At 40.7% G+C, this 20,987-nt stretch overlaps 1 gene segment (V, D, J or C); it reads left to right on the top strand.

Annotated features, from left to right (window-relative positions):
• The first annotated feature begins 10,692 nt into the window (after window positions 1-10,692).
• The window catches only part of LOC125168160 (immunoglobulin heavy variable 3-74-like), a 28,042-nt gene continuing 17,747 nt past the window's right edge, over window positions 10,693-20,987 (top strand). Inside the window, 2 exon segments of the V gene segment in view lie at window positions 10,693-10,818; window positions 10,918-11,220. Of these exon segments, the coding sequence occupies window positions 10,773-10,818; window positions 10,918-11,220 (349 nt within the window).

Raw genomic sequence — 20,987 nt, 5'->3', positions numbered from 1 at the left:
TTACCTATTAGCTGTGTGAATTAGATCATTGTTTTCCTAGGAAAACTACCCTAACATGCACAGAGACACAGTTGTTTGCATTGCTTACTCCTGTCCCTCAACATGAGTGAATTACAGATTTCCTGAGGCACAATAGCTGAACATTTACATGAGTCCCAGATGCACTCCCTGTGCAGCCAGGACCACAAGCTCCCACAGCTCCCCATTATCTTCACCCAGCTCTTGTCCCAATCAAACAACATGACACTTCCTTCATGGAACGTTGCTACTCAGGACTTTAAATGAGCTACAGCTTTATTCAATCCCTCTAAACAAGAGATAAATCATTTCCATATATTAGTCAGGATTCCCTCGAGCAACAGAACCCAAAGCACATTGGTCCATGACAAAATATGTTGAGAAGTCCCATGATCTACTGTCACAAGTTGGGGAGCCAGGAAAACCAGTGGTATAATTCTCGCCTGATTCTCAACTAGTGTCTAGTCTCAGAACCTGCAGAACCGATGATGTAACTCTAAGAACAAGGGAAGGAGGAGACCAATGTTCCAGTTCAAACAAGCACATGGGAAGTAAAAATGAGGGAATTCTTCCTCCCTCTGCATCGGATTCTACTCAGAACTATGATGGAATGGGTGATGCCCAGGCAGAAAGAAATCATGGATGGAAATGCCAATCTCTTCTGGAAACTCATCACAGACATACACAGAAACAGTCGTGAATCTGGACACCCATGATGCAGTCACAATGACACATAAAGGTAATCATGACAAGTCAACCTGCGGTAAATGTCAAGTTCAAAAACTGAAGATTTTGAAGTCCATGCCATCACTGGGGTGGACCCTGGTGGGCATAGTAGTGCTTCTGTAAAGAAGGAGCCCTGAGGCCCATAGGGACTGCTGCGGTTTGAGGATCCCCTGGGTCATATCGGGTGAGACAGTTACCTTCTTGGAGTGCATTTGGGAGACAGGGCATTGCCTCTCATGGGGCAGGAGAGCTGACAGGCACCATTGCACTGCCCTGGTCATTAGCATAGGAGCCTCTGCTGAGAGCAACTAACTGAACGCTCCCTTCTTGTTCCTCCTCACCATGAACTCCTAGCTCCTAGTTTTCATGCAACTGCCCTTCTGGGATAACCAGCTCTAACCACATCACAGCAAGACACTGTCCCAGAGGATCAGTGGGGTCCCTGTCGCATTGAGTTCATACAATTTGGTGTACTCACACCCAGCTAGAGCTCCTGAGATAAAACATAAGAGCCCTGAGCTGCCAGGTGTGAAAATGGATTGGACAAAGGCAGGGTGAAGGCTGGGTTCTGAAGGAAGCCTGGGACCCATGAGTACAGATTACTCTCTTTTTGTGAGGGCTTCCTGAACAGGGGTGGCTGGAAACTCCAACTGCAGGGACTAGAGAAGGAGTTGATGCCAATATTTCCTCCCACCAATTATCATGGACAGAATTCAGTGAGCAGCAAAACACCCCAGTAGATACTGAGCCACTGTCACCAAGCTATACCCACCTTTCCTTCCTCAGGTGCTTCCTTACTAGGGAAAGAGTGCCTAGACCCAGACCACCATTGCACCCCTCATTCCAAAGACCACCATATACCCTCACAGGCACCAAGTCTACTGACCATATAGTGAGGCATACCTTCACCTCTAGGGGAAATAGGAATTAGCCTCTTTTAATAAGGAGACCAAACTCACCTAGTTAAAACTCACAACACTATGGACAAAGTTGAAAAAATCTCCCCTGGAGGCAAGGAGAACTCTGCAGAGGAATGATCTGGGGGACAGAGCAGCCAATACATGACAGCACAGTGCACACAGCACATGCAAGAAATGATTCCAGAATGTCAGGTTATCAACAGTATGTAAACATTTCTCAAAAAAGACACTACTCTAGAAGCAGAAAACATAACAGGATTTTCCTAAAACACTTAAGAAAGCAGAGACATGGACATACAGAGTGATGGAGGAATTCATTGCAAAAAAAAAAAAAAAACAAAACCATAAATGACATTGCCAGGGATATAATTAAAACACATATAAATAATAAGCCTCAAACAATTTAATACCTATCATAAGGAAACTGAACTTTTAAAAACTATCATACGGATACTAGCTATGCTTGAGAAAGCCTAGAAGACATGAGAATACCCTGACTACAGATGAAAAGACCTAAAACCCAGTCAAGCTGAAATTTTTAAAATGCTGTAACCGAGATGTGAACCTGATTGGATATAATGAACTCAAGGCAGAAAGAAGCAGATGAATGAGTAAGTGACATGGAAGATAAAATTTTGTGAGAAATGCAGCAGGAAAGAAAAGGAAAATTAAAACATTGCATCACGTACGTATACTTAGGGAATCAGCAACTCCATAAAGTGTAATAAAATTCTTTTCAAAGGAGTCCCAGAAGAAGAAGAGAGGGAGAAAAAAGGAGAGAAGTTTTGTCTGAGTGCATTAGAGTGGAAAATTTCCACTAAATGGTGAAGGAAACAGACGTCCGCATCTATGAGTCACAGAGAACTCCCATTAAAATTAAGAAAAAAAAAAGCAGGCTGACTCTGAGACATAACATAGTAAAATTCACAAAATACACAGATTACAAAAACCTATAAACATGAAGACAAAAGAGTTTGCTAACGAATATGGGAAGATAAAAGATTATGGCAGCAGTGTCCACAGAAACCTGCAGGAAAGAAGGGAGTGGCATGATATCCTCAAATGTTCAAATGAAAATCAGGCAGTCAATGGGGGAGGAGACAAGATGGCAGAACAACATGGAAGATTTTTGTGTGTCTCGCGTCCATGAAATACAGCCAGACCAACACTAAACCATCCTACACACCTAGAAAACTGATTGAGGATTAACACAACAATCTGCACAACCTGAGCCACAGAATTCAACAAGAACGTGGCATGGAGAGGTGACCTTTGGGAGTGAGAAGTTGCGGGAAGGGATGTGCTTTTGCGGGTGGAGAGAGGACAGAGCCTGGGGAGTGGGGGAGAAAACAGGAAAAGCACCCCTCCCCAAAAGCAGCTGGACAGAACGTGGAAAATTGGAAACAGCCACAGAGACTAAACTAAAAAGGGAGAAAGGAGAAAGGAGAGTATGTAAATTCCACTAAGACTATAAACAAGGGGACAGCAAAGGCTGCAACTCCACAGCTCGATACCTGGAGGTGCTCTGGTGGGAAGGGAGAATCCCAGGAACAGAGTGGGGTCCGGGATGTTCTAAGACCACACAGGGAAAGGCAGTTCCACTGCTGGAAGGACATTTGGAGGAGACTGCCAAAGGCATCTGGTCCCAGCAGACCCCAGGAAACGGCCACATTTGCTGGTGCTGGAATAAGGTCATTTAGGGTGAAGCCTGATGCCAGACGTGTGTTGTGATTTTCCATAATCCATTAAACGCTGCTGCTACACTCTCTCGCGAACTTTTTCTGGGGTGGGCTGGCACCTGGCCAAAGTCTCGGGGCACTGACAACAACAGGATCCAGCAAGCGTTCCTAGGTGCAGCCAATATTCGGCCATTGCTCATTCGGCCATTGCTAGGTGAGACCCTCCCAAAGAGGGGCAGATCAGGTCAAAGCTGCGGTCCTTTGGACATAAGGGACCAGGGAAAACAGCCGCATCTGTGACAATACTTGGGAGAGAGGTGCGGCCTGGGGCCTGGTCACAGAGAGTGAAAGAGCAGGGAGCGGACAAGGGCTGAAGACAGAGGATGGGTGCGTGATTGCTGATCCAGGAGAACAGACTGGGTACCTGGGTGGCGCCATTTTCACCTCTCCCGCGCATGTGCATTCGCAACTACAAGCACGGCAACAATCCACCCCAGGATCCTAAAATCACCATCTAGTGGACAGCAGGGCCATTACACTGAGCCCCACCCAACTGAGCCAACAGTGCTCTTCAGGCACACAAGTCTCACTGCCACTTACCTTATGGACTATAAAGAGCTACATAGACTGACATCTAGGGGATAAGGAAGTAATTTCAGTCCTACTTCAATCTGTTAGCCGATTCATCTAGTCAATTTTCTTTCTTTTTCTCTTTTACACTTTTCTTTTTCTTGAATGTAGACACAGAAAAATTTATTTTTATTATCAATTGTTATTAAAAATATTTTCTTTAATTTTTATTACTATATTTTTTACATTTCTTTATTTTTTTTCAAATTCTATTTTACTTCCATCATTTTATTTTACTCTAACTCAGTGTATTCCCGTTTTCAAATTTCCAAACAATTTCCTTTTAATTTTTTCTTTCTTTTTCTTTTTTTCTCTTCTTCGTTTCTGTAGTTTTTCTGGAATGCAAAATGAGAAAAACTTGATTTTACTTTCAATTTCTATTAAAAATATTTTCCCTTAATTTTTTTACTATATTGATTGCTTTTATGTAAATTTTCTCAAATTCTATTTTACTTCCATCATTTTATGGTAGTCTACTATGGTGTATTCACTTTTTGAATTTTCAAATGATTTCATTTTTTTAATTTTTTAATCTTTTTTCTCTTTTTCGTTTCCTCTCTTTTTTCTAGAATACAGAAAAAGAAAAAATCATTTATTTTTAATTTTTATTAAAAATATTTTTCTTTATTTTCTCTATTATGTTCTTTACTTTTCTTTATATTTTTCCAAACTATATTTTACTCCCACCATCTCATTTCGGTCTACTTCTGTGTATTCATTTTTTCAAATTCTCAAATTATTTCCTTTTTTTTCTCCCCCTCCCAATTTTTCTCTGTCAAACCACTTTCAACCCCCAGAACAAAACACACCTAGGATCTAGCATATTCCATTCAATTTGCTTGTGTGTGTTTAATTTTTAATTTTAATATTTTTGTAATTTTATCTTTTTATTTCAATTTTGCGACCTCATTAATTCCTTGTCTCCCTGCAAAATGACAAAATGAAGGAATTCACCCCAAAAGAAAGACCACGAAGAAATGACAGCCAGGGATTTAACCAACACAGATATAAGCAAGATATCTGAACCAGAATTTAGAATCACAATAATAAGAATACTAGCTGCAGTCAAAAATAGATTAGAATCTCTTTCTGCAGAGATAAAATAAGTAAAAAATAGCCAAAATGAAATTTAAAATGCTATAACTGAGCTGCAATCATGGATGGATGCAGCGGTGGCACGGATGGATGAGGCAGAACAGAGAATCAGCGTTATAGAGGACAACCTTATAGAGAATAATGAAGCAGAAAAAAGAGGGAGATTAAGGCAAAAGAGCAAGATTTAAGAATTAGAGAAATCAGTGACTCATTAAAAAGGAACAACATGAAAATCATAGGGGTCCCAGAAGTGGAAGAGAGAAATAGGGGTGGAAGGGTTATGTGAGCAAATCAGAGCAGAAATCTTTTCTAACCTGGGAAAAGACAGAGACATCAAAATCCAGAAAACACGGAGGACTCCCATTAGATTCCACCAAAACCGACCATCAACAAGGCACATCATAGTCAAATTGACAAAGTACTCAGGCAAGGAGAGAATCATAAAACCAACAGGGAAACAAAGTCCATAACTTACAAGGGAAGACAGATCAGGTTTAGCAGACCTATCCACAGAAACTTGGCAGACCAGAAAGGAGTGGCAGGATGTATTCAGTGTGCTAAATCAGAAAAATATGCAACCAAGAATTCTGTACCCAGCAAGGCTATCATTCAAAATAGAAGGCGAGATGAAAAGATTCCCATACAAACAAAAATTAAACGAGTTTGTGACCACTAAACCAGCCCTGCAAGAAATTTTAAGCGGGAATCTCTGAGGGGAGAAAAGATGAAAATATATCTGTATAAATAAATAAATACCAAAATCAACAAAGATTAGAAAGACCAAAGAATACCACCATAAACTCCAACTCTACAAGCATCATAATAGCAATAAACTCATATCTTTCAGTACTCACTCCAAATGTCAATGGACTCAATGCCCTAATCAAAAGACATAGGGTAACAGAATGGAGAAGAAAACAAGATCCATCTACATGCTTTTTACAAGAGATCCACTTTAGACCTAAAGACGCCTAAGATTGAAAATAAGGGGATGGAGAACCATCTATCATGCTAATGTTCAACAAAACAAAGCCGGAGTAGCCATATTGATATCAGACAATCTAGACTTTAAAATAAAGACTGCATCCAGAGATGCAGAATGGCATTACATCATTCATAATCAAACGGTCTATCCACCAAGAAGACCTAACGATTGTAAACATTTATGCACCAATTGTGAGAGCACCCAAATATAGAAATGAATTAATCACAAACATAAACTCATCGATAAGAATACCATAATAGTAGAAGACTTCAACACCCCACTCACAATAATGAACAGATCACCTGATCAAAAAATCAACAAGAAAACAATGGCTTTGAATGACACACTGGACCAGAAGGACTTAACAAATATATTCACAACATTTCATCCTAAATCTACAGAATATGCACTCTTCTCCAGTGCGCATGGAACTTTCTCCAGAATAGACTATATACAGGGACACAAATCAGCGCTAAGTAAGTACAAAAAGATCGAGATCATACCATGCATATTTTCAGACCACAATGCCATGAACTCAAAATCAACCACAAGAAAAAATTTGGAAAGGTAACAAATAATTAGAGACTGAAGAACCTACTAAAGAATGAATGGGCAAACCAAGCAGTTCACAAAGAAATTAAAAGTATATGGAAGTCAATGAAAATGATAACACCACAACGCAAACCTCTAGGATGAAGCAAAGGCAGTCATAAGAGGAAAGTATATAGCAATCCAGGCCTTCCTAAAGAAGGACGAAAGATCTCAGATACACAGCCTAACCTTATGACTAAAGAGCTGGAAAAGGAACAGCAAATAAAACCCAAAACCTGCAGAAGGCAGGAAATACTAAAGATTAGAGCAGAAATTAGTGCTATTGAAACCAAAACACAGTAGAACAGATTAATGAAACTAAAAGCTGGTGCTTTGAAAGAATTAACAAAATTGATAAACCACTATTCAGTTTGATCAAAAAGAAAAAGGAAAGAACCCAAATGAATAAAATCAAAATTGACAGAGGAGAGATCACAACCAACACAACAGAAAAAAAAACAGTAATAATAGAAAGTTATGAGCAATTATATGCCAATAAAATGGGCAATCTGGAAGAAATGGACAAATTCCTAGAAACATATACACTACCAAAACTGAAACAGGAAGAAATAGAAAATTTGAACAGACCCATAACCAGTAAGGAAATCGAATTAGTAATCAAAAATCTGCCAAAAGACAACAGTCCAGGACCAGATGGCTTTCCAGGGGAATTCTACCAAACATTCAAAGAAGAGTTAACACCTATTCTCTTGAAGGTGTTCCAAAAAATAGAAACGGAAGGAAAACTTCCAAACTCTTTCTATGAAGCCAGCATTACCTCGATTCCAAAAACAGACACAGACAACACTTAAAAAGAGAACTATACACCAATTTCCCTGATGAACATGGATGCAAAAATCCTCAACAAGAAATTATCCAACAAGAAACAATAATACATTAAAAAAATTCTTCACCACGGCCAAGTGGGATTTATACCTGGGATGCAGGGCTGGCTCAATATCTGTAAAACAAATAACGTGATTCATCACATTGATAAAAGAAAGGACAGGAACCATATGACCCTCTCCATAGATGCAGAGAAAGCATTTGACAAAATACAACATCCTTTCTTGATAAAATCCCTCCAGAAAGCAGGGATAGAAGGACCATACCTCGAGATCATAAAAGCCATCTATGAACGACCCAATGCTAATCATCCTCAATGGGGAAAAACTGAGAGCTTTCTCCCTAAGGTCAGGAACAAGACAGGGATGTCCACTCTCGCCACTGTTACTCAACAGTATTGGAAGTCTTAGCCTCTGCACTCAGACAACACAAAGAAATAAAAGGCATCCAAATCAGCCAGGAGGCGGTCAAACTTTCAGTCTTCACAGATGACATGATAGTCTCTATGGAAAACCCAAAAGACCCCACCAAAAAACTGCTAGAATTGATTCATGAATTCAGCCAAGTGGCAGGATATAAAATCAACGCAGAGAAATTGGTTGCATTCCTATACACCAACAATGAAGCAACAGAAAGAGAAATCAAGGAATCTATCCCATTTACAGTAGCACAAAAACCATAAAATACCCAGGAATAAATCTAACCAAAGAGGTGAAAAATCTTTACACTGAAAACTAGAGAAATCTTATAAAAGAAATTGAAGAAGACAAAATATGGAAAAAGATTCCATGCTCCTGAATAGGAAGAACAAATATTGTTAAAATGCCAATAGTACCGAAAGCAATCTACATATTCAATGCAATCCCGATCAAAGTGACACCAGCATTCTTCACAGAGCTAGAAAAAATAATCCTAAAATTTGTATGGAACCAGAAAAGCCACCGAATAGCCAAAGAAATCTTGAAAAAGAAATCCAAAGCAGGAGGCATCAAAATCCCAGACTTCAAGCTATACTTCAAAGCTGTAATCATCAAGATAGTATGGTACTGGCACAAGAACAGACACTCAGGGGCATCTGAGTGGATCAGTCTGTTAAGGATCCGACTTTCACTCAGGTCACAATCTGGCAGTTCGTGAGTTAGAGTCCCACATCAGGCTGTGTGCTGACAGCTCAGAGCCTGAAGCCTGCTTGGAATTTTGTGTCTTCCTCTCTCCCTGACTCTCCCCTGCTCATGCTCTGTCTCTGTCTCTGAAAAGTAATAAATAAATGCCAAAAAATTTAAAAAAAAAAAAACAAGAACAGACACTCAGATCAATGGAACAGAATACGAAATCCAGAAATGGACCCACAAATGTATGGCCAACTAATCTTTGACAAAGCAGGAAAGACTATTCAATGGAATAAAGACAGTGTCTTCAGCAAGTGGTGCTGGGAAAACTGGACAGCGACATGCAGAAGAATGAACCTGGACCACTTTCTTACACCATACACAAAAATAAACACAAAATGGATGAAAGACCTCAATGTAAGTCAGGAAGTCATCAAAATCCTTGAGGAGAGGGGCGCCTGGGTGGCGCAGTTGGTTAAGGGTCCGACTTTAGCCAGGTCATGATCTCGTGGTCCGGGAGTTCGAGCCCCACGTCAGGCTCTGGGCTGATTGCTCAGAGCCTGGAGCCTGTTTCCGTTTTTGCGTCTCCCTCTCTCTCTGCCCCTCCCCCGTTCATGCTCTGTCTCTCTCTGTCCCAAAAATAAATAAACGTTGAAAAAAATTAAAAAAACAATCCTCGAGGAGAAAGCAGGCAAAAACATCTTTGGTCTTGGCCGCACCAACTTCCTACTCAACACGTCCCCAGAGGCAAGGAAAACAAAAGCAAAAATGAACTACTGGGACCTCATCAAAATAAAAATCTTCTGCATAGTGAAGGCAACAATCAGCAAAGCTAAAATTCAACTGACAGAATGGGAGAAGATATTTGCAAATGACATCTCACATAAAGTTAGTATCCAAAATCTATAAAGAATTTATCGAACTCAACACCCAAACACAATCCAGTGAAGAAATGGGAAAAAGACATGAATAGACACTTCTCCAAAGAAGACATCCAGATGGCCAACCGACACATGAAAAAATGCTCCACATCACTCATCATCATGAAAATACCAATCAAAACCCTAATGAGATACCACCTGACACCTGTCAGAATGGCTACCTTAACAACTCATGCAACAACAGATGTTGGCAAGGATGCAGAGAGAGGATCTCTTTTGCATTCTGGGAGGCAATGCAAGTTGGTGTAGCCACTCTGGAAAATTGTATGGAGATTCCTCAAAAAACTAAAAATAGAACTACCCTATGACCTCGAAGTTGCACTACTATGCATTTATCCACGGGACACAGGTGTTCTGTTTCAAAGGAACACATGCACCCCCATGTTTATAGCAGCACTATCAACAATAGCCTAAGTATGGAAAGAGCCAAATGTCCATCGATGGATGAATGGATAAAGAAGAAGTGGTAAATATATACAATGGAGTATTACTCGGCAAACAAAAAGAGTGAAATCTTGCCATTTGTAACCAGGTGGATGGAACTACAGGGTATTATGCTAAGTGAAATGAGTCAGGAAATTCAAAAATCATATGAGTTCACTCACATGAGGACTTTAAGAGACAAAACAGACGAACATAAGGGAAGGGAAACAAAAATAATATGAAAACATGGAGGGGACAGAGCATAAGAGACTCATAAATATGGAGAACAAACAGAGGGCTACTGGAGGGGTTGTGGGAGGGGGGATGGGCTAAACTGGTAAGGGGCACTAAGGAATCTACTCCTGAAATCATTGTTGCACTATATGCTAACTCATTTGGATGTTAATTTTTAAAACTAAAAATAAATACTAATTACTAATAAAAAATTAAAATATTTTAAGAGAAAATAATGCGTGATCATGCTGAGGTAAATGTTTCTTAAAGATTATGCCGAAGCCTCCATTAATAAAGGTAAAAATCCAAAACTGAAAAAAAGAAGAATTCTTCATATTGTCACACCACCATCCACACAAACTAATGTAGAAGTGCGTCCCTAACCCTGTCATTCACTTTTACAGAATCAAATCTAAGTCTGGAGCTTGATATATATGTCAGAGGACATGCAAATGGGGCCCTTTCTCTGCTGATAAAACCAACCCAGCCCGACCTTGCAGCTGGGAGAGGAGACCCAGCCCCAGGAGTCCAGGTGTTCCCATTCGGTGATCAGCACAGAACACACACACCTCACCATGGACTTTGTGCTGGGCTGGGTTTTCCTGGTTGCTCTTTTAAAAGGTAATTCATGGTGAATGAGGGACACTGAGTCTATGAATGGGTATGAGTGAAACGGTGGATGTGTGACAGTTTCCTGACCAACATGTCTTGTGTCTGCAGGTGTCCAGTGTGACGTACAGCTGGTAGAGTCTGGGGGAGACCTGGTGAAGCCTGGGGGGTCCCTGAGACTCACCTGTGTGGCCTCTGGATTCACCTTCAGCAGCTACTACATGAACTGGGTCCGCCAGGCTCCAGGGAAGGGGCTGCAGTGGGTCGCATATATTAATACTGATGGAAGTAGCACATACTACGCAGACTCCGTGAAGGGCCGATTCACCATCTCCAGTGACAACGCCAAGAACACGCTGTATCTGCAGATGAACAGCCTGAAGACCGAGGACACGGCCACATATTACTGTACGAGTGACACAGTGAGGGTACCTCACTGGGAACCCAGACAAAAACCTCCCTCCTGGAGGGGATCAGCACCACCAGGGGGCGCACATTATGCACAATTCTCCTCTGTGTTCCCAGGCGCAGGTGCAGATGGAGGTTACAGGCAGGTTTCCTCTCAGGGTCTGGGGCTTCCATGCACAAAGACACAGTTGTTTGCACCTGCTTATTCCGGTCCCTCAACATGAGTGAATTACAGATTTCCTGAGGCACAACAGCTGCACCTTTACAGGATTCCCAGATGTGCTCCCTGTGCAGCCAGGACCACAGAATCCCAGAGCTCCTCCTTATCCTCACCAGCCCTTGTCCCAGTCAAACAATGTGACACTTTCTTCATAGCCCTTTGCTACTCGGGACTTAAAATGAGCTACAGCTTTATTCAATTACTCTAAAGGAGAGACAAACAATCTCCATGTATTAGTCAAGATTCCCCTGAGGAACACAACCCAAAGGTCATTGGTTTCCATAACTAAATACGTTGAGAAGTCCCATGATCTACTGTCACAAGCTGAAGACCCAGGAAAACCAGTGATGTAATTCTTGTCTGATTCTGACTAGTGTCTAGTCTCAGAACGTGGAGAGCTGATGATGTAACTCTCAGAAAAAGGGCCAGAGGAGACCAATATTCCAGTTTAAACAAGCACATGGGAAGTAAAAATGAGGGAATTCGTCCCCCATCTGCATCAGATTCTATTCACAAACTTAATGGAATGGGTGGTGCCCAGGCAGAAAGAAACCACGGATGGAAATGCCAGTCTCTTCTGGAACACATCACAGACATCCACAGAAACCGTGGTGAATCTGGGCACCCAGGATGCAGTCAAGATAACCCATGAAGTTAATCATGACAAGTCAACCTCCTGTAAACGTGGAGCTTAAAGACTGAAGATTTAAAAGTCGATCCCATCATTGGGGTGGAGTCTGGTGGGCACAGCAGTGTTCCTGTGGAGGAGGGAAGAGGCCCATAAGGGGAACTGTGGTCTGAGTATCCCCTGGGTCTCATGGGGAGAGACAATTCCCTTCGTGAAGTGCATTTGGGAGACGGGGCATTGGCTCTCATAGGACAGGAGAGCTGACAGGCACCATTAAAATTTCCTGATCATTAGCACAGGAGCCTCTTCTGAGAGCAGCTAGCTGGACACTGCATTCTGGTTGTTCTTCACCATGAACTCCAAGCCCCTAGTATTCATGCAACTACCCATCTGGGCTAAACCAGCTCCAGGCACAGCACATCAAGACCCTCTCCCAGAGGATCAGTGGGGTCCCAGTCATATTGAGTTCACACAATTTGGAGTTTTCAAACCCAGCTAGAGCTCCTGAGATAAAACATAAGAGCCCTGTGCCACCAGATGCGCCAATGGCTTGGACACAGACAGGGTGAAAGCAATTCTGACGGAAGCCTGGGACCCACAAGTGTTCTCTCTGTGTGAGGGCTTCTTGAACAGGGGAGGCTGGGAACTCCAACACCAGGGACTAGAGAGGGAGCTGATGCCAGTATTTCCCCCCACCAATCAGGATGGACAGATTTCACTCAGCAGCACAGCATCCCCAGTGGAAGCTGAGCCACTAACACCAAGCTCCACCTACTCCAGCCCCCATCAAGTGCTTGCTTACTAGGAAAGAGTGCCTGGCAACCAGACCACCATTGCACCCCTTCCTCCAAAGACTACCGTAAACCCCCACACGCACCAAGTCAGCTGATCATACAGTGAGGCATATCCTCACCTCTAGGGGAGATGGGAATTAGCCTCTTTTAACAAGCAGACCAAACTCACCTAGTTAAAACTCACAACACTGGGCACAAGGTCCAACACTCCCCACTGGAGGCAAGGAGAAAATCTGCAAAGGACTGTCCTGAGGAACAGAGCAGCCAAAACACGACAGCACAGTGCCACGAAACATAAATGCTTCATGAAGTGTCAGGCCCTGGACAGTATGTGAACACTTCTCAATAAAGATACTACTCTAGAAGCAGAAAAGATAACAGGAGTTCCTAAAACATTTAAGAAGGCAGAGACATAGACAACAACATGATGGAGGAATTCATCCTAAAAGAAAAAATGATAAAAGGTCATTGTGAGGGATATAATTAAAACACATAAACTAATGTGCCTCAAACAGAATTTCTAAAAACTCTCATAATGAAACAGGATTTTCAAAAAGTATCATAAGGATACGATCTGTGCTTGAGGAAAATATATGAGACATGAGGGATACCCTTACTGCAAACAGAAAACACCTAAAAACTAGTCAGCATGAAATTTTAAATGTTGTAACCGAGATGTGAAACTGATTGGATAGAATGACCTCAAGGCTGAAAGAAGCAGATGAATGAGGAAGGGACATAGAAGATAAAAGTATGGGGAAAATGAAGCTGGAAAGAAGAGGAAAATTAAAATATTGCATCACAAACATACACTTAGGGAAATCAGCAACTCCATAAACTGTAATAACATTCTTTTGAAAGGAGTCCCAAAAGAATAAGAGGGAGAAAAAGGGGGATACATTTTAGCTGAGTGAATTATAGTGAAAATTTCCACAAGCTGCAGAAGGAAATAGACATCCACATCTAGGAGGCAGAGAGAACACCCATTAAAATAAAAAAAAAAAAGGCCAACACTGAGACATATCAAGGAAAATGACAAAATATTCAGATAAAGAAAAACCATAAAAGCATCAACACAAAAGAAGTTGCTTACTAACAAGGGAAGATTATAAAAAACTATGGCAAATGTCTCTACAGAAACCCTCATGCAAGTAGGGAGTGGCATCATATCCTCAACATGCACAATTGAAAATTATGCAGCTAAGAATACTTTGTCCAGTAAGGCAGTCATTCAGATACAAGGAGTGATAGAATTTCCCAGAAAAACAAAAACCATAGGAGCTCATGGCCTCTAAAGCAGCCCTGCGAGAAATTAAAGGGGACCCTTTGAGTGGGAAAGGAAGACTAAAAGTAACAAAGACTAGAAATAAACAGAGAAAATCTCCAGAAAAAATGACTTTGGAGGTAACACTATGGCACTAAGTTTATATCTATCAATAATTACTGTGAATTTAAATGGGCAAAATATCCAATCAAAAGACATAGGAGTTTCAACCTAAAACACCTGTAGTTTGAAAGTGAGGGTAGGGTGAACAATTTATCATGCTAATGGACGTCAAAGGAAAGTTGTAGTACCACACTCATATCACACTAACTAGTTTTCAAACCAAAGTTTGTTACAAGAGATCAGGAAGGCAGTATATCATCATAAAGGGGTCTATCCAACAAGAAGATCTGAAGCTTTAAATATTTATACCCCAAAAATGTAAGCACTGAAATATATAACTCAATTACTAAGAAACATAAAGAACTCATTGATAATAGACAATAGTAGTAATAGAGAAATTTAACACTCCACTTACAACAATGGAAAGACAATCTGAGCTGAAAATCAATAAGGAAACAATGGCTTTGAAAGACACATAGACTGAATGGACTTAACAGATATATTCACAACATTCCATCCCAAAGCACCAGAATACACATTCTTTTTGAGTGTGCATGGAACATTCTCCAGAACAGATCACATACTATGTCACAAATCAGCCCTCTACACGTACAAAAAGACTGAGATCATTCCATGCGTATTTTCAAACCACAACACTATGAAACTTGAAGTCGACCACAAGAAAAATTTGAGCAACACCGCCAATACATTAGGTTAAAGAACATTGTAGTAAAAGCGGAATGAGATTTTCAGGAAATTACAGGAGCAATAAAAAATACATGGAAGCAAATGAAAATGAAAACATGCCAGTTCCAAACCATCTGGATGCAGCAAAGTTGATGGAAGAGTGAAATATATAGCAGTACAGGCCAAACTCAAGAAAGAAGAAAGGTCTCAAACACACAACCACTTTACAACTAAAGGAGCTAGAAAAAGAACAAATGAACCCTAAAGCCAGCAGGAACAGGTAAACAAAAAAGATTAGAGCAGAAATAAATGATATAGAAACAAAGAAAAACAGTAGAACAGATGAATGAAACTATAAGTTGGTTTTTGTAAGAATAAATAAAAATGATAAACCCATGGGCAGACTTGGCAAAAACAAAAGAGAAAGGACAAAAGTAAATATAATCAGAATTTGACAGGAGGCATTGCGACTGACACCACAGATTTAAAATATGAGAAAATAGTTTGGAGATTTATATGCCAACAAATTGGGCAATCTGGAAGAAATGGATAAATTCCCAGAATAATGTAAACTACCTAAACTGAAAAAGGAAGAAAGAGAAAACGGGAACAAACTGATAATGAGCAAAGAAATTGAATCATTAATCAAAAATCTACTGACACACAAAAATCCAGGGCCAGATAGGTTCACAGGTGAATTCTACCAGATATTTAAGAAGAGTGTAAAATATTCTATTTAAGTAGAATAGAATATTCCTGTCTTCACAAACTGTTCCAAATAATAGAAATGGAAAGAAAACTTCCTAATTCATTCTATAAGATCAGTATGATCATGGTTCCAAACCAGATTAAACCCCACTAAAAATGAGACTTACAGGCCACTTGCCCTAATGAGCAAGAATGTAGCAATAGTCAAGAAAATACTTGCAGGGGCGCGTGGGTGGCTCAGTCGGTTAAGCGTCCGACTTTGACTCAGGTCATAATCTTGTGGTCCGTGAGTTCGAGCCCCGTGTCGGGCTCTGTGCTGACAGCTCAGAGCCTGGAGCCTGTTTCAGATTCTGTGTCTCCCTCTCTCTGACCCTCCCCCATTCATGCTCTGTCTCTCTCTGTCTCAAAAATAAATAAACGTTAAAAAAAAAGAAAGAAAATACTTGCAAATTGAACCCAACAAGATATTAAAAGGATCCTTTAACGTGACTAGATGGGACTTATTCCTTGGCTGTAAGGGTGGTTCATAAACCAATGTAATACATAGCATTAATCAGAGAAAGGATACGAATGATATGACCCTCTCAATAGGTGCAAAAAAAATTGACATAGTACAGCATCCTTTCTTGATAAAACCCTCCACAAGGTGTAGAGGAAACACACCTCAACATCATAAAGTCCGTACATGAAAACCCCACAGCTAATATCCTCAGTGGGGAAAAAAAACCTTTTCCTCTACTGTCAGGAACAGAAGAGGGATGTCCATTCCCACCATTCTACTTAACACAGCACTGGAAGTCTTATCCTCAAAAACAGACAACAACAAAAAATAAACGCATTCCAGTTGGAAAAGAAGAAGTCAAACATTCCCTCTTCACAGATAACACGACACTATATAAAAAACTCAAGACTCCACCAAAATATTGCAAGAACTGATTCAAAAATTCACCAAAGTCACAAGATACAGTATCAACATACTGAAATCTGCTGCATTTCTACACAGCAATAATGAAGAAACAGAAACAAAAATGAAAAAACTATCCATCCCGTTTACAACTGCACCAAATATTATAGGATACCTAAAGAGTTAAAATATCTATGCTCTGAAGTCTCTAAAAACGGTGAAAGAAACTGAGGATGACACAAAGAAATGGAAACACCTTCAATGTTCATGGATTTAAGGAGCAAGTAGTGTTGAAATGTCTATGCTACACAAAGAAACGGGAGACTTCATGATTCTGGATTTCATGCTATATTACAAAGCTGTACTTACAAGACAGTAAGCTACAAGCACAAAAGAGACACATAGATCAAGAGAACAGAAGAGTAAACCCAGATATGGACTCACAAATGCATGGCCACCTCATCTTGGATGAAGTAGGAAAGACTATGTAATGGGAAAAAAAGACAGCCTTGTCAACAAAGGGTGTTGGGAAAACTGGACCAGAACATGCAGCAGAATGAAACTGAACCACTTTCTTACTCCATACACAAAAATAAATCCAAATGGGTGAAAGAACTAAATGTGAGACAGGAGACCATCAAATCCTGGAGAAGAACAGGCAGCAACCTCCTGGACTTCGGACATAGCAACTTCTTACTAGATGTGTCTTGAGAGGCAAGGGAAACAACAGCAAACTTGAACTACTGGGACCTCATCAAAATAAAAACCTTCTGCACAGCTAAAGAAACAGTCAACTAATCTAAAAGGCATTCTACAGAAATTAAAAAGGTATTTGCAAGCCACATATCTGATAAAGGCTTACTATCCAAAATCTATAAAAAAAAAACTTCTCAAACTCAACACCCAAAATACAAAGAATCCAGTGGAGAAATGGGGCAGAAGACATGAGGAGATACTTTTCCAAACAAAGCATTCAGATGGCTAACCGACACATGAACATATGCTCAACATCACTCATCATCAGGGAATTACAAATCAAAACTACAATGAGAGATGACTGCACACCTGTCAGAATGGCTACAATTAACAACTCAGGAAACAACAGATATTGATGAGGATGAGGAGAGAAGGGAACCCTTTTATACTCTTGGTGGGAATGCAAAGTGCCCAGACCATTCCAGAAAACAGTTTAAAACTAAAAATTAAACAACCTTACACTCCAGCAATTGCTCTACTAGGAATTCATCCAAAGCATACAAAACTTCTGATTTGAGGAAGTACATGCACCCCAATGTTTACAGCAGCATTAACTATGACAGGCAAACTGAGGAAAGAGACCAAAAGTCCACCATGGGATTAATCTGCTATATGTATAGAATAGTATATTACTAAGTCACAAAAAAGAATGAAATCTTGTCAATTGCAAAGATGTTGATGCAGATAGAGGTTATCATGCTAAGCAAAGTAAGTCAGTCAAAGATGACAAACACCATAAGATTTCCTCCTATGGGGAATTTAGATCTAGGGGAAGGGGAAAAAGAGCAAGAAATCATAAAAAAAAAAAAACCTCTAAGGTTAGAGACCAAACTGAGGGTTGCTGGAGGGCAGGTGTGTGGGGAGTGGGATAATGGGTGTTGGGGATTAAGGAGGCCACGTGTTGTGATGAGTACTGGGTGTTAATGTAAGTGATGAACCAATAAATTCTACTACTGAAATTAGTACTACACAATGTGTTAACTAACAAATATTTAAACACAAACTTAAAAAATTTAAAAAGTGGGAAAAAGGAAGGGAGAATTGTTGTCACAAATTGTCATGAACATGGAATCTAAGGTAGTGAGTCTAAAGTCTTGCATTTACTCATTATATCCCTAACTGATGGTGGACATAAATTAACATACTCATGAATTTTCACAGCAGTGCCAGGTGGGCTGGAATTCAAACCACAGCTGCCCTTCCCAACTCCACTGTGCCCACACATCATGGGCAGCTTGTCCAGACACCTGACAAAAACCCAGGTTGGGCCTCAGCAGGGACCCACATCTGCAGAACTGGAAAGTGTGGACAGTTGACGCTTCCTGAGAAGTTCTGGGGTTCCTTCCCCGACTTGCTGTCTAGGCTCCCTTGTCTTCCTTTCCTGTCTCTTGAAGAGAACCATGTCCCCTGTTAGTGGTTCATGAAAGTGAGGGGCTATATGTTCTATAAACATTCAATATGACAGATAACATACAAGGGAACAAAAAAAAAACCCATATGATGCAGCCTGTCTCATGGCTCCTATCACCCAATATGGTAGAGTACAAATAAACCTAAGTATTCATTTGGTCAAAAACTGCACAGCACGTTGGAAAAGTATTAAGAGATGAGAAGCCTGGAAGAATTCCACAAATGCAGATATGAGCTCCCCTTGGAAGGAAGAAGAAAAATTACAGTCCCAAACACGCAAGAGTAAAATAATTTTAGGAAATGATACAAGAGCTTCAATGCATTCTATTCATGAAGTGTCTAAAATTGGCAATGCAAAAAATGGATTTTGAGGGTTTCACATAGAATTGCGAAGGAAAAATTGTGTCAAGAACTCTGTTGTGTGCACAGAGCTCAACGGCTCCTGAGACATATAGAAAGCCCACCACCTGAAAAGGTAAACGTGTTTTTTGACCCCAGGAGCATATCTATCAAATCTGATGAGCAGTCTGGCCAAAGAGACACAGAATGGCAACTCTTGTGAAATTTGAACTTCAATTTCATATATTTCCACTCAATTTCCATATATTAGGAAAAACCATGCCACGAAAATGATTTGCTAGAGTCTATAAATTTAAAAACAAACGACAAAACTCTAAGTCACCAGAGACCGAATAGGGAACACGTCAACATTGAGAGAAACCAGAAAAAAACAAGACATTTAGTTACATTGTAAGCCAAGAAATCAGTGGGGTGCCTGGCTGGTTCAGTCGGTTAAGTGTCTCACTTCAGCTCAGGTCTCGATGTCATGATTTGAGGGTTTGAGCCCCGTTGTCAGGCCCTATGCTGACAGCTCAGAACCTGGAGCCTGCTTCAGATTCTGTGTTTCCCTCTCTCTCTGCTTTTCCCCACTCACGTTCTGTCCTCTCTCTCTATCAAGAATAAACATTTAAAAAAAATATTAGTCACAAGCAATCATCAAGAAAATGAAAACTATAGCTAACAACACAACACCCATAAAAAGAAATGGTATCAATAGACTGTGAAAATCAAATACACTTATCTGCCCACATGAATACCAATAGTAAGATAAGTTACAGAGTAAGAGACATATTCACAAAATGCATAACCACCAAGAGACCTGCATTTTGAATATGCTAAGAACCCTCAACAGTCAATAGGAAGAAAGGAAACAAACCTCCATAAAACAAGCACAGCCTTGTGTAGTAGACATCCTATCCTTGAGGTTACAGACACAGTAGTTACGGACTGGAGAAGACTCTTCACACCATCGACTGTCAGGGAAATTGAAATCAAGAACGCAATAGATGCCCTATACACACATCCCAATGGCTCCGGAATGAAAACAACACTGACAGCAACATCCAGGTGAGCATCCAGCATACGTGGGGCCTCAAACAATGCAGGAAGGATTGACAAATAAACACCAGCTCTGGAAAACCGTTGGCTGTCGCTTATGAAATTATACATGGATGACATAAAAAGGAACCTGGAAATACCACTCCCGAGTATTTGTCCCTGAAAAATGAAATCCCATGTTCAGAAAATAAATGGTGTGTAAATATTTATAGCATCTTTCTTAGTGTTAGAAGCTCAGAATAAGGCAAAAGTCTTTCTAAATATAAAGGAATAAACCAACTACGAAACTTCCATCAATGGGAAGCTTTGCCACAGAAATGTGACACTACTGATGCACACCTCAAACCAGGTGAAACTGAAAGACATGACGTGGAGGGAAGGGCGGTAGTCCCAAAATTACAGAGGACATTCACACAGCCAGACCATGGTGACAGTGGTTTGGTTGGGCATTCCTTATCTCTTTCTTTCCCAAACCACATGATGAGATACTCTGCTTCATTTGAGAGCACTCCTATGTTCAACCACCCTCTGATGTATGGAGTCTCCACAGACTGAACCCTACAACCTCGGACTCCTCTGAATGGAGAGTTGTTGAGACCATAGTCTGATATGTGTTCTGACAGGAGCTGTTCCTTCCACTGTCCCTGGTTCTGGCTCTCTCCTGCGGGTGAGGGGGAGTAGGTTAGGAATCCTCCACTGAAACCATCTGTTTCCTGCACCTGACTCCCCACAACATGAGGCCCAGACCTTCTTCCTCACACTTAGCTGGAAATGAAGTCAGTTCTATAGGAACAGATTTGCTCCTTGATTTAGAGGATTGCTCCATCTCCCCCTGACCCTGGGCAATACTCTGGGCAAAGGTCTGCAGCTGCAGGGGATGT

Source organism: Prionailurus viverrinus, chromosome B3 (assembly GCF_022837055.1).
Source record: "Prionailurus viverrinus isolate Anna chromosome B3, UM_Priviv_1.0, whole genome shotgun sequence".
In the NCBI taxonomy this organism is placed as follows: domain Eukaryota; kingdom Metazoa; phylum Chordata; class Mammalia; order Carnivora; family Felidae; genus Prionailurus; species Prionailurus viverrinus.
The sequence above is the reverse complement of the archived record's forward strand: the minus strand, read 5'-3'. Positions and strand labels throughout refer to the sequence as shown.